This window comes from Lutra lutra, chromosome 1, assembly GCF_902655055.1.
Source record: "Lutra lutra chromosome 1, mLutLut1.2, whole genome shotgun sequence".
Lineage (NCBI taxonomy): Eukaryota > Metazoa > Chordata > Mammalia > Carnivora > Mustelidae > Lutra > Lutra lutra.
In genome coordinates, this window is record NC_062278.1 from 205,382,238 (window position 1) to 205,407,253 (window position 25,016).

General features: G+C 54.5%; 2 protein-coding genes across 2 annotated transcripts in view; both read left to right on the forward strand.

Moving 5' to 3' along the window:
* The first annotated feature begins 6,847 nt into the window (after nucleotides 1–6,847).
* Nucleotides 6,848–15,604, forward strand: LOC125080688 (cytochrome b-c1 complex subunit 1, mitochondrial). Its single transcript, XM_047694664.1, has 13 exons — nucleotides 6,848–7,006; nucleotides 7,258–7,398; nucleotides 9,246–9,332; nucleotides 10,647–10,776; nucleotides 10,990–11,188; nucleotides 11,730–11,809; nucleotides 13,221–13,336; nucleotides 13,569–13,712; nucleotides 13,830–13,990; nucleotides 14,100–14,185; nucleotides 14,488–14,576; nucleotides 14,891–14,966; nucleotides 15,411–15,604. The coding sequence occupies exons 1-13, from the start codon at nucleotides 6,938–6,940 to the stop codon at nucleotides 15,473–15,475; spliced, it is 1,443 nt and encodes a 480-aa protein (XP_047550620.1). The 5' UTR covers nucleotides 6,848–6,937; the 3' UTR covers nucleotides 15,476–15,604.
* A 3,622-nt stretch (nucleotides 15,605–19,226) lies between these two features.
* The window catches only part of COL7A1 (collagen type VII alpha 1 chain), a 30,216-nt gene continuing 24,426 nt past the window's right edge, over nucleotides 19,227–25,016 (forward strand). The window contains exons 1-16 of the mRNA XM_047694651.1: nucleotides 19,227–19,289; nucleotides 19,394–19,479; nucleotides 19,976–20,156; nucleotides 20,789–20,948; nucleotides 21,024–21,117; nucleotides 21,210–21,371; nucleotides 21,603–21,766; nucleotides 21,844–21,973; nucleotides 22,084–22,200; nucleotides 22,312–22,458; nucleotides 22,544–22,660; nucleotides 22,735–22,884; nucleotides 22,976–23,104; nucleotides 23,872–24,015; nucleotides 24,105–24,230; nucleotides 24,333–24,476. Coding sequence (XP_047550607.1) covers nucleotides 19,395–19,479; nucleotides 19,976–20,156; nucleotides 20,789–20,948; nucleotides 21,024–21,117; nucleotides 21,210–21,371; nucleotides 21,603–21,766; nucleotides 21,844–21,973; nucleotides 22,084–22,200; nucleotides 22,312–22,458; nucleotides 22,544–22,660; nucleotides 22,735–22,884; nucleotides 22,976–23,104; nucleotides 23,872–24,015; nucleotides 24,105–24,230; nucleotides 24,333–24,476 — 2,050 coding nt within the window. The 5' untranslated portion in view covers nucleotides 19,227–19,289; nucleotide 19,394. The remainder of the gene's footprint in view (nucleotides 19,290–19,393; nucleotides 19,480–19,975; nucleotides 20,157–20,788; nucleotides 20,949–21,023; nucleotides 21,118–21,209; nucleotides 21,372–21,602; nucleotides 21,767–21,843; nucleotides 21,974–22,083; nucleotides 22,201–22,311; nucleotides 22,459–22,543; nucleotides 22,661–22,734; nucleotides 22,885–22,975; nucleotides 23,105–23,871; nucleotides 24,016–24,104; nucleotides 24,231–24,332; nucleotides 24,477–25,016) is intronic.

Below are 25,016 nucleotides of genomic sequence, written 5' to 3' on the forward strand. Positions count from 1 at the left end.
GAGGCTTAGGATTCATCAGCCTCTTGCTAGGCCCATCTCTACATTCTACAAGGTTCAGTGAGCACCCACTGTTTGCTGGTTCCATTGCGGATACCGGGATCCAGTGAGGTCCCGAACAGAAAGGGCTCCGCCTTACTTACTCATAAGTGGGGGGGGCTGTGGTGGTGGTGAAATCAGTTCAGAAAAAGCACTTACTCTGCAGAGAGGTGTGCTGGCCTATCAGAATGGAGAAGACGTGGGCCAACTGTGGGCACCTGAAGAATGAGGTGACTAGAGTAGGGGACAGTGCCCCAGTCAGAATGACAAGTCTGGTAAGAGGGTGGGGACAGACCTTGGCCTTATCCAGGAACTAGAAGATGGTCAGAATTTCTGTGGAAAAAGGGGCTCTGGAGAGTAAGAAGGAGCAGGCTGGGGAGCAGGAGGGGTCCGTACCTCCTAGTGAGGGCATGTTGGGCAGAATAATGGCCCCTCAAGAGGGCCATGGGATCTGCGGCTATGTTACAGTACATGGCAAAAAGAATTTGGTGGATGGAATTAAGGTCAAAGACCTTCAGGTAGAGAGATTATTCTGGATTATTTTCTTGGGCCTAATGTAATCACATGAGCCTTTAAAAGTGACAATGAGGGCAGCTGACTTGGTCAGATTTAAATTGTGAGATGTACTTGATCCTCTGTTCCTGGTTTTGAAGATGGTAGAAGGGACCTTCCACCATCCAAAAATCCAAGGAATTCAGGTGACCTCTGGAAGCTGGGAATGACCCTCCAGACATAGCCAGCAAGAAAAACAGGAACCTCAGACCTACAACCACCAGGATCTAAATCCTGCCAACACCACAAATGATCAAGGACACACAATTCTCTCTTAGAACCTCCAGAAAGGAACACAGCCCTGCTGATGCCTTGATTTTAACTTAATGAGATCCATGATGGACTTTGAGCCTAGAGAATGGTGAGGTAACAAATTTGTGTTCTGAGTCATAGAGTTCCAAGTAATTTGTTATGAGAGCAATTGAAAACTAATACTGATATTGGTATCAAGAGCAAAGTACTACTGTAGCAAACTCTAAAAATATGGGAACGGCTTTGGAATTGAGCAGTGAGGAAAACCTGGAAGAAGGTCAAGGAGCATAATGGAAAAAGCCAAAACCACCTTCAACCATTAGCGGAAATCTCTTGACTTTAAAACTCCTGCCCGTGAGGGCTCAGAAGGAAACAAGGAACATGTTACTGGAGACCAGGAGGAAACAGGACACTAAGTAGCTGTAGAGAGCTTAGTGGAATAGCTGGTGGGTGGAAAACAGAACTTGTAAATGATGAACATGGACATTAAATAGAAGAGATTTCCAAGTAAAATGGAAAACACAGCCTCAGCTCTTGTTATTTATGGTAAAATGCAAGAGGAGGGAGGAAGATTGAGAGGAAAAGGGTTAAAACAGAACCAGGATATTGATACCAGAAACTCTCGGCCAACTGTCCCCCCAAATCATTGGCATTGATACATTTCTAATCAATCCATGCTTTGCTTTTAGGCTGACAACGGACTATTCTTATAAATAGTTTAGAACAGGGTGTGACATCACAAAAGATAGCAGAATAAGATTCTCCAGGAATCCTTCTCTCCACCAAAATAATTACTGAACTTGCAAAGACCATGTGGCAGGTTTTTGGAACCCTGAAGTCTAGTTGAACACTTGCAGCACGCAAGGGAGAGTTTGATGAAAACTTCAATTCATGGGGCGCCTGGGTGGCTCAGTGGGTTAAAGCCTCTACCTTCAGCTCAGGTCATGATCCCAGGGTCCTGGGATCGAGCCCTGCATCGGGCTCTCTGCTCAGCAGAGACCCTGCTTCCTCCTCTCTCTCTGCCTGCCTCTCTGCCTACTTGTGACCTCTGTCTGTCAAATAAATAAATAAAATCTTTAAAAAAAAACAAAAACTTCAGTGAATTTCCCTGTTTCCACCCCATGCTGAGGCAGCTTCCCAGGTGCAGGGGATTTAAGTAGACCTCACTCCCTCACCCTCCCATCCCACCTTGCCTTTGGGAGCAGGACATTTAAGGAAATCTTTGTCAGATCACTGGCTGCCCAAAGTGAAAATAGAATAGAAACTTCAGCAACTGCACATAACAAGGAATATACACTTTGTAAAAACAGTATAGAAAGGTCATAAACAGACAGCTCCACCCCCTCAACGAGCTGAAATCAGGATTCCCTGAAGAGTGAGAGAATTTGATTTCCAGAATTACCACATGCCATACTCAGAATGTCCAGTTCTCTACAAAATATTATGCAACATGCAAAGAAATGGGAAAGTATGGCCCATTCGCAGGGGTGGGGGGGAAGAACTTGACAGAAAACATCCCTAAGTAAGCCCAGGCAGTGGAATTATTTGTGAAAGGGAACCATGGACAAAGAGCCAAAGGAAATCAGAAAAACAACATCTGAATAAAATTAGAATATCAATAAAGAGAAAATTCTCAGTGGATCCAAGAACACTGGAGCTGAAGACTACAATAATGGAAATGGAGAACTAGAAGGGTTCAACAACAGACTAGAACAGGTAGAAGAAAAGATCAGTGGACTTGATGGTAAGACAGATGGAATTATCCAGTCTGAGGGTCAGAAAGAAAAATGAAGAAAAAATGTGCAGTTCCTGTCGAGTATCATCAAGCAGAACAACCTATGTAGAGTGGGAGTTCCGAACAGAGAAGAGAGAAAGGGGCAGAAGAAAAAATTTGAATAAATCACAGTCAACTCCCCCCCCAAATCTGGTGAAAAACATGAGTACAGACAACTACAAAGTTTGGTTTGGTGGTTTGAGGCTTAGCATAAATGACTCTACTTTGGGTTTCTTGTTTTTAACAATAAATATTGTATAATCCCACCTCTACAAGATATTTAAAATAAGCAAGTTTATGGAGAGAGAAGGTAGAATTGAGATTACCAGGGGCTGGAGGAAGGAGGAAATAGTGAATTATTGCTTAATCGGTACAGTTTCTGTTTTGGATGATGACAAAGTTCTGGAAATAATGATGGTGGTGGTACAGTATTTTGAATGTAACCAATGTCTCTGAATTGTACACTTAATGATAGTTAAGATACTAAATTTTACATAAATATTAGCACAATTTAAATCTAAAATTAAAAACAAAACAAAACAAAACAGGGGCACCTGGGTGGCTCACTCAGTCAGTTACTTTTGATTTTTGGCTCAGGTCCTAATCTCAGGCTCCTGGGACTGAGTCCTGCTCAATCAGGGGGTCTGCTGCAGGATTCTCTCTCTGTCCCTCTGTCCCTTTCCCTATGCTCTTGCTCTCTCTCTCTCCCTCTCTCTAAATCTTTTAAAAAATAAAATCAAATTTAAAAAAAACATGAAAAAAGCCTAAAATAATAAATTGATGAGTATAGCAAATAAATATTGAACGAGAAGAGTAAGGTTAGTGCCACAGCCTTCTCAGGCAGCCCACATAGACCTGCTTACAGGTTTGAGAATCCCTGGGGTGGGTAATAAAGGGGATATGGGTAGAGGTGGATAGAGAAAGAAGGTCTGGACAAGAAATGCTGTTAAGTTGCCTGGGTGGCTCAGGGGGTTAAACCTCTGCCCTCAGCTCGGGTCATGATCTCAGGGTCCTGGGATCAAGGCCCGCATGTGGCTCTCTGCTCAGCAGGGAGCCTGCTCCCTCCTCTTTCTCTGCCAGCCTCTCTGCCTACTTGTGACCTCTCTCTCTGTCATATAAATAAATTAAATCTTTAAAATAAATAAATAAATAAATAAAATCTTAAGAAAGAAAGAAAGAAAGAAAAAAAGAAAGAAAGAAAGAAAGAAATGCTGTTAGAGGGGCGCCTGGCTGGCCCAGTCGGTAGAGCGTATGACTCTTGATCTTGGGGTCATGAGTTCAAACCCCACGTTGGGCATAAAGTTACTTAATAATTCAGTGGGGGGGAAAGGATATTTTTACTTCACCTCATTCCATATACCAAGTAAATTCCAAAGATCAGTGAATCATCAAAGACTCTTGCCAAGTCATTGCAATGGCTGCTGCTTTTGGTAAACATTTCCTTTTTTGACCAAACTCTTGAAACGCATACTTCCCCAGGACTTCTACAACATCACGCACTTCCTGGTTTTATAATTATCCTTCCCTTCTCACCTTAAGGTAGTTGTGGGGGTGGGGGAAGGGGTTGGAGAAGACTGGATATAGAAATTATTTGGAACAGAATTTACTAAAGGGTTGGGTGTGAATTTTGAGAGAGGAGTCAACAAGATTGGGTCCTAGATTTTTAGTCTGAGCAACTGGGTTAATGGAGGTGTCATTTACTGACGAAGGCAATTGTGGGAGGAACAGGTTTCGGAGAGTGAAGAGTTTAGTGTTAGACATGTTTTATTGAGACGTTGGCCCTCTAGGGGAGGTGGTGAGTACATGGTAGGAATATTGTATGTACAGAGAGCACAGAAGCCATGAGGCTGGGTGAGATGACCAGAGAGCAAATTTTGATCGGGAAGGGAAGAGGTAGCCAGGACTGAGCCCTGGACTGTATTAAGATCGGGAGGTGAAGAAGAACCAGCTCCAGGGTGGTGAGACAAGAACAGCAGAGTGTGGGAACCTGAAGGTGGAGAAGGGATGAAGCTCGGAGGAGGAAGAAGTGGCTAATTATGCTAAAGGAGCCCAAGCAACATGAAGTTCACTGGTTACCATGACAGGTGTGCACTTGGAGGAGTGATGTGAGGACTGGACTGAAGTGGCTCTGGGAGAGAATGGGAGGAGAGGAAGCACATGCAGTGAGCTCTTGGGGGAAGTGTGGTGGTCACTGGAGGAGGATGCTTCACAGGCAAGAGGCGCCGAAGGAGACGTGACAACCAAATGTAACATTGTATCCTGGATGGAATCCTAGAAGAGAAAAAAATAATAGGTAGAAATTAGGGTAATCTGGATACATTAAGAAATTAAGGTAATCTGAATATATATTAGTTAATAATAGTGTACCAATATTGGCTCATTAATTGCAACCAATGTACCTTAATAATGTAAGGTGTTAGTAACAGGGGAAACTATATGGGAACTCTACTATCTGCTCAACTTTTCTGTAAATATAAAACTTCTTTAAAGTTTTTTAAAAATGGGAAGAAGGACTAATTAGACAATTCTATTGCATTTTTCTCTTTTTTTTTTTTTTTTTTAAGATTTTATTTATTTAGGGGCGCCTGGGTGGCTCAGTGGGTTAAGCCGCTGCCTTCGGCTCAGGTCATGATCCCAGGTCCTGGGTTCGAGCCCCACATCGGGCTTTCTGCTCAGCAGGGAGCCTGCTTCCTCCTCTCTCTCTGCCTGCCTCTCTGCCTACTTGTGATTTCTCTCTGTCAAATAAATAAATAAAATCTTTAAAAAAAAAAGATTTTATTTATTTATTTGACAGAGATCACAAGTAGTCAGAGAGGCAGGCAGAGAGAGGAAGCAGGAGCCCTGCTGAGCAGAGAGCCCGATGCGGGGCTCAATCCCAGGATCCTGGGATCATGACCTGAGCCACCCAGGCACCCCTGCATTTTTATTTTTCACTTCTAGATCATAATATAATTTTAGACCACAAAATATTAATAAACACACACTTAAGCGTCTTTTGGTCTGCTTTTACAAAAATTATATCTTAAGTACGACTTCTTTTGAAAGATTACAAAGATCTTAGTACGATAAATCACATAAATCATGTAAAAGTGGAGTTCAGAGGTATGCTCTTTCAAAAGTAACGTCTGTTTTGTAAAAATTAAAAATTCTGTATTAACACAGAAATGTAAACGTAAATATGGTAGCATCCTTCTCCTATCCTTCAATCCATTTTTCAGAAGTCATTCGGCTTCAAGTTTCGAGTGAGTTCCTCCGGATTTTTTTTCTATGAGATCTATTAGAAAAACCACATCGTTTTGTTTTGTTTGTGTGTGCAGGTTTTGTGTTGCAAACAAGGAAGGCTATTTCACACACCCCAAATTAGGAGTTTTCTTTGTTCTACGGTGTGCAATGCACAGGGAAGCCGGGTAAGTCGGGAACCGGGAGCAACAGCCTTCTCTCACGTTCCTCTCCGAAAGGTGGCTCAAGGCCGATGACTTTGAATTTGAAGTCGGTTTCACAGGGCGCATGGTGACAGTGCCACAGTCCAGTGCCTCACGCACAGTGCCGGTGTCAATCGCGAACAAACGGAATCCATATTCTCTCCACCCAAATAAGCAGTCTCTAAACTGTTCCTTTTTCTTAGCGATATCTTGTTAAATTCCTTCGATGTCAACCGTCTGAATCTACTGACTTCACCCTTTTTTTTTTTTTTTTAAGATTTTATTTATTTATTTGACAGACAGAGATCACAGTAGGCAGAGAGGCAGGTAGAGAGAGAGAGGAGGAAGCAGGCTCCCTGCTGAGCAGAGAGCCCGACGTGGGACTCGATCCCAGGACCCTGAGATCATGACCTGAGCCGAAGGCAGAGGCCCAACCCACTGAGCCACCCAGGCGCCCTGACTTCACCCTTTTAAAGAAAACCGTGATCAGCAGCTACCTCAGAGTCCCCAGCATCCCACGCTGGGGCCTGAGCCCCCAGGCTCCCATCCCTGGACACGCGCGGCAGCGGCGCCCCTGGCCCGCGCGGCAGCTCCGAGCATTCAGTGGATTCGGACTCCCGCGGTTCGTGAGAAACATCGCGCTCTTTGCCTCCCACGAAAAGGGAAGATATACTGGACCGCGGATGGGCCGGCAGTGGCCGTGGACAGCCAGGTGGGCGGACGCACGCGGTGGTACGGACGGACTCGCGGACAGAACCACGTATCAGCCCCGCGTGAATACTCCTGGTCTCCGCCAGGAGGCGGCCGAGCCCCACGTCTGCCGTAGTGCGCCTGCGCCTCGGCGCCGCTACGTCCACTCTACGCTTGCGCGGAGCGACGTAACGCCGACCGGAGCTAGAAGATGGCGGCTTCCGCAGTTTGCCGGGCGGCGGGGGTCGGGACGAGAGTGCTGCTGCGCACCCGCAGCTCGGTGAGGCGACAGCGAGAGCACAAGGCCGTGGAGCTAGGGGCTTCGGCACGCGGAGGGGAGCGGACTGTTAGCGGCGGAGGGTGGAGATTGGGGAGGTTCCGGGGTCAGGGCCGTGCGAAGGTCACGGCGCTGAGCGGGGATGGTAGTCTCGCGGCTGGCGGGGGGGCGGCGACCGGGATCCCACTGCTGGCTTGTGAGCCGAGGAGAGATCCTGCAACCCAGCCCTCAGTCTTGGTCGTCCCTTTATGCAGCCGGTCCTGCTGAGGTCGCCTGCCTTGCGCAGCACCGCCACCTTCGCCCAAGCTCTTCAGAGCGTGCCAGAGACACAGGTCAGCGTGCTGGACAACGGGCTGCGAGTGGCCTCCGAGCAGTCCTCCCAGCCTACCTGCACGGTGAGCGGGGGCCCCTCTCGGGAGGCCGCGTTCATATTGCGCTTGGCGTCTTTTCCCAAGTCAGGGTGTGACCTTGGTCTCGAGTCCTCTGTGGTTTGGGTCGGACTCTTCCTCACTCACCTATGGATTGATTCTACCACCTTAATCCCTACTCCGGCTAGGCCTGGCTTCTTGGGGCCTTCCTCACTATAACCCACACTCATTTAGCATATGATGCCTGCCACGCAGGAGGCCAAGTTCTTTGCAGCGTTTTCTTAAGTAGCCCATATGAGAGAAGTGATCCTGTTTTCATTTTACCGTGAGGGAAGTGGGTTTCAGAGACATAAGGTGACCGCTAGACTCAGCCCGAAGTATCTCCTGGCTAGACTGCTTATGCACTTGTGTAAGGAATGCATTTGAAGATTCCAAAGAAACGTGATGTTCCAAAAGATACAAATCCTCTAAATTGACTTACGGAGAGAAATCTTGGCTAGATACGTGAATAGATGAGAGGATTCTCAAGCGTAATCCTCTGCACCCTAAACTCCAGGGCTAAGTCATTTTATTGGTAAATTCTTTCAGTTTTCCAGGAACAAATAATGTCCTTTGATAGAAGTTGTTATAAGTTGTTTGATGTAAGTGTTGATATAAGTTTGATATAAGTTGTTACAAGTTATATAAGTTTGATATAAGTGAACACAGTAAAAGATCATGGGCAGCTACCATATTACATGGTGCCTATATAAACTCACCCAAAGCCTGTTAAGAAAATTTGGGAGAGATTGCTGTATTTCATGGACCCTGAGATGCTCTAGATTGTAAGGAACACCACTGCTGGAGAAAGAATGCTGTTGGTGATACCCAAAGGCTACCATGGGTCGTAAGATTAATTTTTCTTTCTGAGATGTTAGTTGTGTAACAAATACTAGTGTAAGAATTTGTGATATGGTATGTATATCCACATCTCTTGGGAAAGTAGATGTGAAAATTTTAAATCAGCTGTGAGCAAATATTAAAAAACTAGATAGATGTGGCCTGGGTGGGGTGAGTGAGGTGGTGTGTGTTTCATAGCACACCAGGGGGCTATTGAGGAAACTGTGAGATTCTCATTGGGTGCCATTGAGACACTTGGCAGTGTTAAGTATTCGAGGCTGGTTAAAAACTTTTTAAAACTAATTGTGAATGAAAACTCCTTGCTTAATAAGAGAAAATGTTCAGTGTCTAAACCAATAGCCTCCTTTCTTAATGTTGAAAGACAAAATCGTCAGAACAAAGGCAGGGTATAATTTTTACTTTTATTTATTTATTTTTTAAAATAAGATTTTATTTATTTGATAGAGAGAGAAAGAGATCACAAGTAGGCGGAGAGGCAGGCAGAGAGAGGAGGGAAGCAGGCTCCCTGCTGATGGAGGGCTCCATCCCAGGACCCTGAGATCATGACCTGAGCTGAAGGCAGAGGCCCAACCCACTGAGCCACCCAGGCACCCACAGAGTATAATTTTTAGAAAGGAGAAAATAAGTTGTTGTTTGCAAACTAAGTGTTGTTTGCCTAAAAAAAAAAAGAACTGAAAAGTAATAAAAGAATATTTCATATAGTAATGGGGTCAGGCGAGTGTGCACAGTTAGAAACTTCTTTGGGAACCAGTCCACAAATATGGGAAGGAAAGGTAACATAGTATTTCTTTCAGCCAGTTCCTGTGCCCAGAGCACAGCTGTAGCTCCAAGCACAGGGGTCTTACTGAAACAGCTCTCCTCTACTCTGGGACTGTGACCACCTACCTAGGGCTTCTGATGAGTCATCTAGGATAGGGTGTAAGCGGGGGCTGGGATAGTTCGTGTGTTACCTTTGTTGATGGCTTCTTGTCCAGGTCGGGGTGTGGATTGACGTTGGCAGCCGTTACGAGACTGAGAAGAACAATGGGGCAGGTTACTTTTTGGAGCATCTGGCTTTCAAGGTGAGGCTCCTGAAGTCCTATATCTCCTTTGGGGTTAGGGCTGCCTCTTATCCCTTCTGAGGACTCGAGTTAGCAAAGTCAGCCTCCTCAGTTACGGGCTTCAGCTGGGGGGGCGATCTCTGGCTGGCTCTTCTGGAAGGAACCACATGGGCTTAGCCTCTGCTGGGTGAGCACCTATCTGGTCAGCGCCTGCATAAGGCCCCCAGAGCCAGAAAAAAACCCATGGAGCCGCAGGACCCTACTCCTCACCAGAGAGGCTAGGCCTGTGTTGTATGTGTGCGTTGGTGCAGAAGCATGAAACACGTAGATAGACACGTGCATTTTAACAAATTCCTAGACTTGGGCTGGCCTGCATTATTGTCAAATGCTCTCCTCTGGCAGAATACCTGGGCATCTCTTGTTTATAAACGTAAATACCGAGGTGTCTTGAAGATGGGGACAGTATCCACCCTCAGCCCCTCAGCCAGACTGTGTTGGCCTGAGGTCTGAGTTTTTAATTTTTTTTATTTTTATCTTTTTTTTTTAAGATTTTATTTATTTATTTGACAGAGAGAGATCACAAGTACGCAGAGAGAGAGGAAGAAGCAGGCTCCCTGCTGAGCAGAGAGCCCAGTGTGGGGCTTGATCCCAGGACCCTGGGATCGTGACCTGAGCCGAAGGCAGAGGCTTAACCCACTGAGCCACCCAGGCACCCCGAAGTCTTGAGTTTTTTAAATGAATGAAGAAATGGAGAAGGAGTTATGGATGGGTGGGGGTGTGGAGCATCCTGGGTGGGTGACTACCCACCCAGGCAGGCGGATTAGCCAGCAGCAGCAGCATCACAAGTGTGTGTATAGATCTCAACATGGGTGTGTGTGCCAGTGGACAGCAACACACAAACGCACACACACGACTGGGGTTGAGTCCCACAGAGCTGTCCACTAACACACGCACAGTCATGTGAATGGTGTGGGGGTGGAGTGGGTCATGGCAGCATCACCTGAACATTGATGTGAGCTGACCTGACTGTGACTGTCAGTGAAGTGACAGAGAATGCTGGTAAGGCCAGGCTGCTGTGGGGCTGTGGATTTCAGGCCATACTTGAACTGGCCATGCCTTTCTCTCCTGGCCCCTGGCTCTCTCCATTTGATTAGCCTGTGATACCGTGGCCTGTTCAGCACTTGGTGAACACAGATCGTAGGCCCAGTATTCCTGTAGTCTTTGTTGAAGGTGGTGCCTATGGACGAGTGGTCCTGCTGGGACTTTGGCCTTTCAAGATAGGGATCCTGAGTTCCCATGTGGCCCCTGATTGGTCCTGTTGATACCTGGTTCAAGGGAACAAAGAATCGGCCTGGCAGTGCCTTGGAAAAGGAGGTGGAGAGCATGGGGGCCCATCTCAATGCCTACAGCACACGGGAGCACACGGCCTACTACATCAAGGCGCTGTCCAAGGACCTGCCAAAAGGTAATGAATGCACAGAGGAGAGGGCAGGGACGGGGATAGGACTTCAGGGTGCAGAGGACAGGTGCCAGGAGCTTGGACTGGCCGGAGAATGGGGTTACCCCAGCAGTATCCTCTTGCAGCAGGGCAAGCAGGCCTGCCAGGCCTGGGGGGTTTGTGCCATTACTGGCCCGCAGTGGCCCGCCTGGTACCCACACCTGCCCTTCTTGCATCCAGCTGTGGAGCTCCTGGCCGACATTGTGCAGAACTGCAGTCTAGAAGACTCCCAGATTGAGAAGGAGCGGGATGTGATCCTCCAGGAGCTGCAGGAGAACGATGCGTGTATGCGGGATGTGGTCTTTGACTACTTGCATGCCACAGCGTTCCAGGGCACACCTCTAGCCCAGGCTGTGGAGGGGCCCAGCGGGAACATCAGGTGAGGGGTGGCTGGGCCCGTGCTGGCACGTGCTCAAGTGCTGTCCACATGAGTTTGTTTTTAGGCGGCCTGTGCTATCGTATGTTCTTAATTTGTACAACTGGAAATGTTTTCTCTGTTGCCATATGGTCCCTGGGGGTCTTTTTGAATGCTTGTGTGGTCTTCACTCGAGTTAGGGGCCTCCTTGTAGGGTATGATTCTATGTGTGTCCTGACAACCTGAGGGAGGGAGTGTTGGGGATTCTGTCTGCGTGGTTTTTTGTCCTCTGGTGGGACGAGCTCTGACACCGCCCCTTGAGAGCATCCCAGCATCAGCTCACAGCCTCCTCAGAGAGGAAGGACTGAGCCTGTCCTCCTCTGGCTGACGTGAGGGGGGCCGGAGGGCGGGTGGCAGAGATGGGGAAGGGGATCGAAGGTTGTGCTAGGGCCCACTCCCCAGAGAAGCCATGTCTCTCCTTGTCTGTCTCCTCAGCTCTGCTTCTATGGGATCAGACTGCTGTGGTTTGGGAGAGGCATTGAGCCACTGGCTGTGTGTCTTGCAGGAAGCTGTCTCGTGCAGACCTGACCGAGTACCTCAGCAGGCATTACAAGGCCCCTCGCATGGTGCTGGCAGCAGCCGGAGGTGAGTACTGGGCACCATCCTTGGTTACCAGAGCCCAGCTCTCCTGCTTCTGACTGTAGGGGATATTCCACCCCTGGGGATCCTGCTCCTGTCCTGTCCTTAAGGACAGTGAGCTCGGTCTCATGCCCTCTAAGGTGGGGTGGGATTCTGCCCTGCTGCCCCCGCTGGGGCCTGCCATGTAGGGATGCCGCTCGGCCTTGTTAGTACAGGTCTTTCTTAGTCCCGCCTTGCCCCTCAAGAGACCCACATGGCAGGCCGGTGGGAGCTGTAAGCTTTGCTAGTAGATTGGTTCCTTGCAGCCTTGCTAGTGGGCAGGCCGGACACTGGGGTGTGACGATGCACATTTGATGACAGGCCGTGAAGTGCAAAGTTGGAGGTTAGGGGGTGCTTTTGAAGCATGTGTTGTGGGAGCCAAGGTCTGAAGGATGGGGGGGGTCAGGTGGGGAGTGGGGAACCTGAGCAGAGGGGCAGGGCGATGTCATGGCCAAGGCTTAGCTGCCATGTAGGGGCCAGAGCGCAGGCAGAGAGACCAGGGAGGGTCTGTGGCAAACGTCTGGTGGGAAGTGGCGGGAGCGAGGGATGGTTTCATAGATGGAAACCTGAAGGACGTCTGGCCATGGTGGGAAGCGGACAGGAATGGGGTTAAGGATACTTCTCCAGCTTGTGGCCTTGGCAGCCGGGTGGGTGAAAAGGACTGCTGGGAAGGGCATGGTTGGTGGCCGTGGGGCCTGTGACCTGGGGCACCAAGGGCAGTTTAAGCGGGCGGCATGAGAGGCTGTGTTGCGTCCAGCAGGGTGTGAGCTCGGGGAAGCAAGGAGTAAAGGCTGAGGTACCTGGCAGGCTGCTTATGGCCACACTGCCAGCTGGTCAGGATGCTTGAGCAACAGAGACCTCCTCTTGTAAAGGTGAGGATGTAAAGTCCTGCAGGGTCCTGAGGGACTGAGGTCGCAACATCTGTGAATGTCCCCAGAATGAGTCCCGGCCCTGCAGGAGCACCTCTGTGCCCTCTTATTAGCCTCCCCTCCCCGCCCCAGGGCAGCAGCCTCAAGCCATCTGCTTGAGGAAGGATCAGAGGGAAAAGGAGGGCAGCTGGCCTGGTGCCTGGGGAGCTCCAGGCTTGTCCTTATTGTGGGGGAGAATGCATCCCCGGGGACCCATCTTCAAGCCCGGCATGCCACTGCTTCCCTGGGGCTGAGGTGATGGAGGCTCTTGGGTCCAGAGGTACCCGCCCCGCCCCTTGAGGCAGAGTCTCTCTGGAGGGTTCTCTTCCCTTACCTGTCCTGATGTGCCTGCCTTCCGCCGGCTCCCACCGAGCTAGGACATGGGGCCCTCTGCCCATGCGTGCCTCCCCTGCCCCTGGGCCGTGGCCCCTGCTGCCCGGCCAGTCACGGCGCTCGCTATCTCTCGGCAGGGGTGGAGCACCGGCAGCTGCTCGACCTTGCCCAGAAGCACTTTGGCAGCGTCTCAGAGGTGTACACCGAGGACACCGTGCCTACCCTGGCTCCGTGCCGCTTCACGGGCAGCGAGGTGGGCCGCCTGTGGGCAGGGGTGGTGTCCCAGCCTGGGCCTCTGGAAGGACCCTCATGAACGTGGTTGTCTTCATGAGGCCAGAGATCCTTGGGAGTGGGGAACGGGTCCTGTGGCCGCTGCCTCAAGCACACGTGTTCACACATGCACGTGCGTGCTTCACCCACACCTGCTACCCTCCCCGGTCTCCTGGACGTGCTGGCTCTCTCAGTCTTGCCATGTTCTTCCTCAGATCCGTCACCGTGATGATGCTCTGCCCTTGGCCCACGTAGCTATTGCGGTAGAGGGGCCTGGCTGGGCCAACCCGGACAACATAGCTCTCCAAGTGGCCAATGCCATCATTGGCCACTACGACTGCACTTACGGCGGCGGCACAGTGAGTGTGGGGCTCACCTTCGGGAGCAGGGGTGCCAGGCCCGGAGCTCCTGCACCGTGGGGCTCGGGGTGGGCCGCAGACAGGGAGGTGGTTGCTGACGATCCTCACCCTTGGCAGCACCTGTCCAGCCCGCTGGCCGCCGTCTCCGTGACCAACAAGTTGTGCCAGAGTTTCCAGACCTTCAACATCTGCTACGCGGAGACTGGGTTGCTGGGCGCACACTTTGTGTGTGATCGCATGAACATTGACGACATGATGTTCTTCCTGCAGGGCCAGTGGTGAGTGGAGGCCCAGTGCTGCTAGGCTCTGGAGGGGCCTTTGAGCAGGACAGTGGGGGTCGGGGACAGCCCCGTCCCTCCGATGACCACCTACCCCCGCCTGCTTCAGGATGCGCCTGTGCACCAGTGCCACAGAGAGTGAGGTGCTGCGGGGCAAAAATGTCCTCAGAAATGCCCTGGTGGCTCATCTGGATGGTGAGTCGTGCACTCTGTGGGGAGGGTGTGGTGCAGAGCCTGGCAGGGACAGCCCTAGGGTAGCTACGGTTCCAGCCAGGATGGGAGAGGAGAGCTTTGAAGGCCATGCTGTATCCCTGCTGCCACGGCCAGGTCAGCTGCAGCCCAGCACTAGAGGAGCCGATGATGGGAGTGGGGGCTGGGATCTGGGGTTGGCCTTCAGTGCAGGTGTCAGCCTGGAGCTGGAGGCTCCGTGAGCATCGGTGCTCTAGGACTGGACTGAGTGGGGGGGAGGGGCCGTAAGCCTCCCCTGATCCTTGCAGGCACCACTCCTGTGTGTGAAGACATCGGACGCAGTCTCTTGACCTATGGCCGGCGCATCCCCCTGGCTGAGTGGGAAAGCCGCATTGCGGTAACGTGGGCCCCTGGGAGAGGTTCTGGAGTCTTGACCCGGCAGACTCCTAGGGCGGGGAGTTGAGGCCTGACAGTGCACGGGGCAGTCTGCTGCCGCAGGCATCCCTGGTGTCTTCGGCACCAACAGGGTGCATCGTTGGAGGGCGGGGCAGAGGCGCTGAAGCCTGAGGGCCTGGGTGGGGCCTGCGGAGGTCTGCCTTTCTCCTTTGGCTGAGGGGGGCAGCTCCTCGGTCCATGTGGAAGATCTTGGTGGGCTGAGCTGAGGTGGTCCCCGGAATCTGCCCGTCAATGTGGTTTCTGCTTCTCCTGCAGGAAGTGGATGCCAGCGTGGTCCGTGAGGTCTGCTCTAAGTACTTCTATGACCAGTGTCCAGCAGTGGCTGGATTTGGTGAGTGGCCTAGAGGCCCTGTTCTTTATCTGTCTCCTCAGGCCTCCTGTTGGCCTCCTCTTCTGCCTCTGCCCTCCCCCACCCCCCAGCCTGCACTGGCAGCAGCAAACTGAGGCCCCCGAGAGGCTCTGCCCAATAGACTGGCTGCCAGGGAGTTCTTGCTCAGAAAACTTGTCCCAGCAGCTCCCTGACTCCCTGCCAAGGTGCCTCCATCAATACTCCACACCCGCCAGGTAACGGACACCTCCGTGTGTGGGGTGGGGCTCCAAGAGCCAGAGCATGAAGTGACAGGCTCGGCACCCCTGGGGGAATGTTCTTTTCCCTTTTTCCACTCAAAGCCTGTCTTGTGCTGCTCTGGGCAGCTCCGAGTTGGGTGCGGCACAGGGCCAGGTGTCCCTGCACAGGCCAGGTACCCCGCCCTGACGCCCCACCCTCTCTCCACAGGCCCCATTGAGCAGCTCCCAGACTACAACCGGATCCGCAGCGGCATGTACTGGCTGCGTTTCTAGGCAAGACGGCTGTATGGGCGAGAGGGCTGGGCCAAGGTTCACGGTCCCTCCCCGCCACAGACATACCACCTCGGTTCTTCAGACCTGTGTGCAGATGACCTTACCTCCAATAAAGGCTTGTATTGAGAACTGTTTTGTTTCCTGGGCATTGCTGTGGAGTCCTCTGGGCAGCGGATGGGGGAGCAGGGACTTTCCTCCAGTTATGTATGCCCCAGATCCTTCCGCCTTCCCACAGGCTGATGTCTCCTCAGCCAGGGGCGAGCGTGGGGGCTGCATTATGGAGGCCGGAAGCCTTTGATGCCTGCAGGGAGCTGAAGCCAGATGTTTCCACTTAGCCACGTGGGGGATGCTCCTAGCTAGTCTGTCCCAAGAGTAGGGTGTGGGAACCCATGCTTTTGCCCTGGTAGAGGTCCCTGCCTGGGAATTCTTGTGGCTCAGGAGGGAAGCCCTTTGGTGTGGGCCCCATGTAGTATGCCTTCTGGCGGTTCCTGGCCTCCTGGACGGACCAGGAAGGGCCAAGGACAGTCCCCGAGGAAGCCTCCTTCGAATGTTTACTCGGGATCCTGGGAGGATGATAGCCTGGGGCATAGTGTTCCCATCTGATTTCTGACTGTTGCCTGGACAGGCAGGGCAGGAATCCTTTGCCTCGATTTGCCACTGACTCAGGCTCTGAGAATAGCCCTGAGCTCAGTGGGGCCCGAGCCCCCTCCCTTGACTAGATCTGTCCCAGGCAAGTCCTGAGCTGCTGGCCTGATGATCCCCTTCCCATCTACCTGTGGCAGCCAGGAGCCAGTGGAGCTCAGTGCTGCCTGGTCCCCCTTCAGGCCCTGGCCCCACAAGGCGGGTGAGCAGGTAGACCCCTCTTCCTGTGTCTCCATCCCTTCTGCAGTCAGGTTCCCTGGGAGCCCAGGAAGGAAGTGGAAGTGAGGGGCCTGATTCTCCTGGGGGAGTGCCACTGGCAGTCAGGAACAGGATGTGGGTGGTTGAGAAATCACCCAGCATCAACCTTGCAGTGGCCCCAAACAATCCTTGAATCCCTCCTGCCCTGCCCCAGTGCCTTTCCCTCATCTCTGCTGTCACCAGTTGTCAATTAGGAAATAACTATCGAGTGCCCGCTAGAACCCAGAGCGGGAGGTCCCAGGTCATCCCCCTACTTTGAGAGAACCTACTAGACAGTACAGAACCCTGACAGGCCCACCCCTGGTGCTTATAGATGTGGCACACTGGGTCCAGGGAGTAAGTCTGAGCTCCCGGAAGATGGTGTTGATGTCTAAGCCCAGGCTTAGAAAGGTTCTGGGGGTGCTGAGCACTCCTGGATGTGATCTGGTCCCTACAGACCTTGCACACCAAGCCAGGGAATTTGATCTGTGCTCTGGAGACATTTTGAGGGAGGTGCCATGGAGGTTACAGGGAAGAGAAGTGACTTGGGCAGCCTGAGGTTTAGCATGGGGACTCAGGCTGGATTTCTGTGGCACCCCAGGGAACTGTGCTATGGCAGAGCAGAGGTCACAGCCGTAGGAAGAGCTGGAGCGGGCTGCAGGGTACACAAGCAGGACAGTAGCCCCAGCAACGCTGGGGTACCCCAAGGAGGGTTAGGTTGGAAGAGGACGACCTGCCTAGCTTTGGCCGTAGTTGTGGTGAGAAATTTGGAGGTGTCCAAGACAGTAGGATGTGTGGGGCTGGAATTCTAAAAAGCCCCAGTTAAAGATGTGGTAACACCTGACAGAGGTAGGGACTGAAGCCAGAGAAGGAGGTTTCTGGGGGAGCGTGAGAAGGACGGAGCTCTGGGACCCCACTCTTCAGATGGAAGGTGCTGGGCTCTGGAGCTGTGCCCTAGCCTGTGCACCTGCCAGGAGGCTGAAGTCAAGAGACTCGGATGGTCACATACCCGCTCGTGGCCTCAGGGGGCTCCTGTCTCACACATCGCCCCTGTGCTAGAACCGCCCCAACAGCCTCTCCCAGCACCCTTTGAGGGATCCCCACACAGCAGGCAGCCCTTCCTTTCCAGGGCACATCACGGTCCTGCTACCCTCTCAGCAGGTTGTCCAGTCGGCCCTCCAGGCTGGACCACCATGTGTCTATGACCTTACGGTGACCTCTGATGTGCAAGAAGAGGGGGGGTCTTGGGAGCAGGGGCTGCTCCGTAAGGAGATTGTGTCTGGTTCTCTGCTCTTCTCACCCAACAGACAGCTTTAAGGGCTGGGCTGGGGACACCATGACCTTGGAAAAAGTTCTGGACCCAGTGGGTCACAGCCCTGTATCTTATGATGAGGGAGGGATCAGTGATAAAAGGGGCCATTCTGTAGCTTCCGCCATCTGGGCAATAGGAAAACAGGCAGCCTGGATGGTCTTCATTGCCTCCAGCTCTGGCCATACCGGAGACCACCCCTCCCCACCCTGCACTGCCAACACCAGCCCAGATGGAGCCCAAGGAAGATGAAGAAGAGCTGTCCCCATCTCTTCCCCACTCAGCCTGTTGACCCAGGAGAGGCCCGGGGGGCCGGATGTTGGAAGGGACTCTGTGGCAGTGGTGGGTGTAGACATACTTTCTGAGCTTCTCAGAAAACAAACAAAACACGGGGCCTGCTGTTCTTGGGAACATCACTGCCTTGATACCACTCCGCTATGATGAAGACACACACATAAAAACACTCATGTCCTCAGGACAGCAGCGTTCGTGACCTGGAGATCTGTCAAAGGGGACTGTCTAAGTCACAAAAGCCAGTTAGGGAAATGGGTGGGAAGTCAGACTGGTTAAGGGGAGAGCAGTGGCACAAGGGTACTTATGAAGGTGGCAGTTGCAGGTGGGCCCTGAGAGAGGCAAGGAGAGGAGGGAGGGCCCGTGGTGACCTCTGGACCTGGTGGGGATGATGGGTAGAAGGGGGTCTTCAAGAAGAATAGAGTGAGGGAGGAGACTCCGGCAGGCCAAAAGGAGGACGAGTAGTTGGGGGAACTCGGGGCCACCAGTGGGGGTATAGGCAGGAAGGGGTGGATTCCTGAGAGTTGAGCTGTCACTGTGGGTGGTCCCACCCTACACATATGGACAAGTCCCCCTCCGTGCAAACACAGCTGGATGGCATCTGCCTGGGACTAGTTCAGGGCATGGCAGGGGGTGTGGGGTGCCGTATGCATATGCACGACACTGATTCTCCCCTCCCGGCTTCCTCCTCCCAAGGTGAGGGGGGGGCGCATTTTGCAGCCTCAGTCCAGTGGTGCCTTGGTTTCCCTGGGATGAGCCCAGAGCCCCTCATTTGCTGGGGGCTGCTCCAGCTGTCAATGGCATTGGGGTGGGGCACAGGAGATCCGAGACAGACAGGGATGGCTGAATCACAGGAGTGGCCGGCGGGACTCATGGCCTGAAGGCTTGTCTGGGCACCCCCATGGGGTGGGGGGTGAGTCATCTCCAGCTGCAGCCTCCCCCCACCACCATCCTGCCGTCTCTTCCATCCCCCGTAACCTATCTAAATTCCTGCCTCCAGCGGTCATGACACTAGTCACTCTGACCTTAAAGCAGCCACAGCTTCTGACCCTGGGCAGGGTTGGAGGGTCAAGAACCTTCTGGGGTGAGTCCCGGAGGGTCAAGAACCTTCTGGGGGGAGTCCCGGAAGCCACAGGAGGTGGGGGGCTTTACACTTTAGTAGAGTCAAGTTGTCTAACCAGGCAGGGGTAGTGGGGGCGCGGCCTCCGGGACGCTGGGTGGGGGGCGGGCCTCCTGGGACCCCGCCCGCAGCTCCGCCCCCCGATCGGGGACTTTTCTCGGCTGTGGCGGCGGGACTGTAGCAACGGCTGGCAGCGGGAGCCGGTGGACGGGAAGGCAAGACCGGGACTGGGGTAGGGGTGCGCTGGGCTCCCATCGCGATAGCTGCGGGGGATGAGGGACAGAGACGGGGGGCCTGGCTGACCGTCTCCTCCACCCAGGATGAGGCTGCCGCTCCTGGTGGCCGCACTCTGCGCCGGGATCCTGGCAGGGGCGCTCCGCGCGCGGGCCCAGCACAGGGAGAGAGGTGGGCACCGCCGGGAAGGACTTCATACGGGCGCTTCACCCTGTCACCCGTGACCTTCATCTGGGACCCCTCCCACCTCCACAACCCTGCCTGCATCCCTGCTAACTCTCCCCAGACTCCCCAAACCCTCCGCTCCCCCTGCTGGTCTCCTAAACCTCATCCTATCCTGTTGGATCCCAAACTCTGGCTCCCCAAATGCAAGCTGTGTCACCCCCTCTTTGTCACTCCACGCTGGCCCCCCCCAGGCCGACCTCATCCCAGATCCACACCCGTGGCCAGGCTTTCCCTTCTCTGCACACACCAGTCCCCGACAGAGTCTGCTCGGGGCTCCTCTGTCCCTCCCTCAGAGGCTCCCAGGACCCAGCCAGCCCAAGCCGGTTTGCTTAGCCTCTGCGGCCTACTCCATCCTCCCCAATCCCTAATGCCAAGAGACCACAGTGCCTGGAGGGGTGGGTGGTCTCCAAGGAGAGAGCCTCATGGCTCCTCCCTGCCCTAGTGACCTGCACACGCCTTTACGCCGCTGACATCGTGTTCCTGCTCGACGGTTCTTCGTCCATCGGCCGAGGCAACTTCCGTGAAGTGCGAGGTTTCCTGGAGGGACTGGTGCTGCCCTTCTCGGGGGCGGCCAGCGCACAGGGCGTGCGTTTCGCTGCCGTGCAGTACAGCGATGATCCCCGGTGAGTGGTGGCCCCTGGAGCTGGGGACCCGGAACTCTCACCAGGATTCTCCCCCCACAGGAGCAGGGAGCCCAGAAACCCCAAGGCCAGGCTTTGGGGAACCCAGACCCCTCTTCCCCGAGCCACGACCTCCTCTGGAGACAGGCAAGGATCTCCCGGGTAGAGTCCTTATACCTGAGACACCTCTGGGCTGGTGTCCTGCCAAAGACAGCCCTGTGTGTTCTGGTCTGGAGATGGGAAGCTCAGGGGCCTCAGATGCCCCCTGCCTACCTACCGGACTGTCCCTGTTTCAGACTCCTGATGCCTTCGGCCTCTCCCCTCCCACAGGGCCTCCCTGCCTGGCCAACGGCCACCTCCCTACAACCGGACCCTTCCTCCCACAATTACTGAATTAACCAGACATCCTGCTCCCAGAGGCAGGGAGCCCCAAGGGCTCCAACCCCAGGCAGGGCACAGAGGGGTACCAAAGGAGATTGTGACTGGCTTCAGAGGTGGAGGACAGGAGTCACAGAACCAAGAGGACCCTCAAGGGGACCTGATATTCGCAAACCTCACCCCAGAAGCCTCCTAGAAGGCAGGGCCAGAACAGGTCCTGGCCCCGAGCCTGTTGCCACCTTCCCTCCCCTGCACAGGACAGAGTTTGGCCTCGATGCGCTTGGCTCAGGGGGCGATGTGATCCGAGCCATCCGTGAGCTCAGCTACAAGGGGGGCAACACGCGCACGGGGGCTGCGATTCTCCACGTGGCTGACCACGTCTTCCTGCCCCAGCTGGCCCGACCTGGTGTCCCCAAGGTGATCTCTTCCCCTACCCTGCCCCCCATGTTAGCTGGCTGAGGCACACTGACTGACCCCGTGCCCCTGCCCCAGGTCTGTATCCTCATCACAGACGGGAAGTCCCAGGATCTGGTGGACACAGCTGCCCAGCGGCTGAAGGGGCAGGGGGTCAAGCTGTTTGCCGTGGGTGAGTGCCAAGCTGAGGTGACAACGTGGGCTGTGGCAGGGGCCAGTCAGAGGGCATGGGAACCCCTGAGCTCTGACTGGGCGTTCCCTCAGGGATCAAGAATGCCGACCCCGAGGAGCTGAGGCGAGTTGCCTCACAGCCCACCAGTGATTTCTTCTTCTTCGTCAACGACTTCAGTATCTTGAGGACCCTGCTGCCTCTTATTTCCCGGAGAGTGTGCACGACTGCAGGGGGTGTGCCCGTGACCCTGCCCAGTGAGTTCCTGCCCACACTTGTGCCCTGACCTGGACCCCTGTCCCTGCCCCCCACCTGGGAGTGGTGATGCCATCCCATGTACCCCTGACACCAGGCTGGGGGTATCCTCCGATCCTGCCCTCGGGGTGCTGACCTTACCCCAGGGGCTCCTGACCTTTGACCCCAATGCTCCACTTTAAGTCTGACCCCTGATCCTCCTGCCTGGTTAACTGACTCCCCGCCCTTCCCAGCTGATGACTCGACCTCCGGTCCCCGAGACCTGGTGCTGTCTGAGGCAGGCAGTCAGTCCTTGAGAGTACAGTGGACCGCGGCCAGTGGCCCTGTGACTGGCTACAAGGTCCAGTATGCTCCTCTGACAGGGCTGGGGCAGCCACTGTCCAGCGAGCGGCGGGAGGTAAGGATGTCAGGGATGGCAGGTGGGGGGCTGGGGATTTGGCTGGGCAAGGTAAAGTGACCTCTGACCCTGGGCAGGTGAGCGTCTCCGCTGGTGAGACCAGCACGCAGCTGCAGGGTCTCCGGCCACTGACCGAGTACCAAGTGACCGTGGTAGCCCTCTACGCCAATAGCATTGGGGAGGCCGTGAGTGGGACAGCCCGGACCAGTGAGCACTTCTGCTAACCTCTGACCCTAACCCCTCACCCCGCTCCCCTAACCTCCCAGTAACTCCTCCCCACCCCTGACTCTGCTAACGCCTGGTGCACCTTCCCCCAGCTGCCCTGGAGGGGCCGGAGCTGACCATCCAGAACACCACGACCCACAGCCTCCTGGTGGCTTGGCGGAGCGTGCCGGGTGCCACTGGCTACCGTGTGACATGGCGGGTCCTCAGTGGTGAGTGAGGGGATCCCCGCACGTCAGGCAGGATGGCAGGTTTCTGAGTCTGTAAGGCACACTGACCACCCCTGCCGTGTCCCCCTGTGCCCTCCTGTGCCCTCCGTGTAGGCGGTGTCACACAGCAGCAGGAGCTGGGCCCCGGGCAGGGGTCAGTGTTGCTACATGACCTGGAGCCTGGCACAGACTACGAGGTGACTGTGAGCAGCCTGCTCGGCCGGAGTGTCGGGGCGACCACCTCCCTGACTGCCCGTACCGGTGAGAGGGCCGGGGGCTTTCTTCGGGCAGGGCAGGCAGGAGGGCAGGGCACCAAGACCGCTGACGTCCCATGTGTCCTGGGCAGATGCCTCTGTTGAACAGACCCTGCACCCGGTCATCCTGGGCCCCACGTCCATTCTCATTTCCTGGAACTTGGTGCCTGAGGCCCGTGGCTACCGGCTGGAATGGCGGCGTGAGAGTGGTCTGTGCAGGGGAGAGGGGTGGGTGGGCAGGGTTGGGCTTGGCTTCAGCTGGCCTGACCCTGTCATCTTGCAGGCTTGGGGGCACCGCAGAAGGTGGTGCTGCCTCCTGACGTGACCCGCTACCAGTTGGATGGGCTGCAGCCGGGCACCGAGTACCGCCTCACGCTCTACACGCTGCTGGAGGGCCGTGAGGTGGCCACACCTGCCACCGTGGTCCCCACTGGTGAGGGCTCCGTGGGCCTGGCCTCGTGACAGGGGAAGGGACAGGGGGGTGCAGGGGGCCGGGCAGACTTTCATGCTGCACTCTCCAACAGGGCCAGAGCTGCCTGTGGGTCCTGTGACGGACCTACAGGCTACCGAGCTGCCCGGGCAGCGGGTGAGAGTGTCCTGGAGCCCAGTTCCCGGGGCCACCGAGTACCGCATTGCTGTGCGCAGTACCCACGGTGAGGGGGTCACAGCCACACCCACACACATTAAAGATCCAGCTGTTGGGGCCTGACTGCACCTTCACCCCATCTCTTTCTGCTTCCGGGTTTCTATAGCCTTCTCCATCCATCGCCGGAGGTGGCAACTGAGCCCAGATCTGTCGTTGGGTGTCTGCTCCCAGCCCTGCCTCAGCCCCTCTTCTCACCGGGGTCTGTCTCCACTCACTGCCCCACATCCCTGGCTGCAGCTTCGCCCCCTTCTCCACAAGTACAAGCTCAGTCCCTGTCCTTTGGGGATTCTAGCTGGAACCACTGTCCATGCTGAGCTCTCAGCCCCTGTCCCCACCCAATACTGGCCCCTGTCACCCCATGTCCCTGTCTATTGATTACCTGTCAATTCCTTTTTTTGTTTGTTTTAAGATTTTATTTATTTATTTGACAGAGAGAGAGGGAACACAAGCAGGGAGAAGTGGGAGAGGGAGAAGCAGGCTTCCTGCTGAGCAAGGAGACCAATGTGGGCCTCGATCCCACGACCCTGGAATCATGACCTGAGCCAAAGGCAGATGCTTAATGACTGAGCCACTCAGGCACCCGACCTGTCAATTCCTATGACTGTCCAGTGACTTCTCTCGTCCTACATTCCACGTCCCTGTCCACAGACCTCTATCATCTTGGGTCTGCATTCATCACTGGTCCATTATCCTGTGTCACTGTCTGTCACTGACTGCCATCATCCCACATCTCTGTGTCTCACTGACCCCTGCCTGCCTACCCTGCCTTCTTAGGGGTTGAACGGACTCTGGTGCTTCCTGGAAGTCAGACAGCCTTTGAGTTGGATGATGTCCGGGCTGGGCTAAGCTATACTGTGCGGGTGTCTGCTCGGGTGGGCGCCCGCGAGGGGGGCGCCAGCATCCTCACGGTCCGCCGGGGTGAGTACTGCAGAAGGGCTGTGGGGGGACAGCTGCCTGGCTCACTGCAGTCCTGATTTTGACCTCTGACCTCTATCTTTCACCCCCAGAACTGGAAACCCCACTTGCCATCCCAGGGCTACGAGTCGTGGCATCGGATGCTACACGAGTGAGGGTGGCCTGGGGCCCCGTTCCTGGAGCCAGTGGATTTCGGATTAGCTGGAGGACGGACAGTGGTCGGTGTGGAGTGTGTGGGAGGGTTATGGAGAGGAACGGTCAGGGTATGGGGGATTGAGGGGGCAGGCAAGAGCCATGTCAACACTTTCCTCTGACCCTAGGTCCAGAGTCCAGCCAGACTTTGCCCCCAGAATCCACTTCCACAGATATTACAGGGCTACGGCCTGGCACGTCCTACCAGGTGGCTTTGTCAGCACTTCGAGGAAGAGAGGAGGGTCCCCCTGCGGTCATCGTGGTTCAAACTGGTCAGGGCCTGACCCAGCTCCTTGGCTATCTATCTCCAGTGCTCCTTTGGACCCCCATGCACTCCCCTCTCAGACCCTTGCTTCGCCCCAGATCAGTCACAGTCTCCCTCTTCAGATTCCCTCTGCCTTCTCCCTCAGAGTCCTGCTTTCCCCTTTGGCCTCCCTTGTCTCCTTTTAAGCGCCCCCTTCCTCAGACCCCTTTGCCTCTCCTCAAAGATCCCACACTCTTTGCCCTCAGATTTCCACTACCTCATCTCTCAGGCTCCCACGGCCTTTTCTGCTCCACCTGACTCTCCTCTAAGACTTATGCTTATACCCCCTCACTGCCTCCTCTGACCCTATTGTCTTCCCTGTCAGACCCTCTTCTCTCTCAGATTCCTATCACCTGCTTCACTCAGACTGCAACTGTCTCCTCTGTCAGAACCCCCACTTCTTCCCCCATCTGGCCCATTTACCACCTCCCCCATCAGATCCCTGTCTCCTTTTAGATTTCCATAGCCTTCCGGTAGATGGTCCCCCAATCCTCCCCCATCAGACCCT

Bases quoted from the DNA above. Each gene is read 5' to 3' on its own strand.
- LOC125080688 (XM_047694664.1), top strand. From the start codon at position 6,938: ATGGCGGCTTCCGCAGTTTGCCGGGCGGCGGGGGTCGGGACGAGAGTG. The intron at 10,777-10,989 runs GTAATGAATGCA...TCTTGCATCCAG, and splicing joins GTCCAAGGACCTGCCAAAAG to CTGTGGAGCTCCTGGCCGAC. The intron at 14,967-15,410 runs GTGAGTGGCCTA...CTCTCTCCACAG, and splicing joins TCCAGCAGTGGCTGGATTTG to GCCCCATTGAGCAGCTCCCA.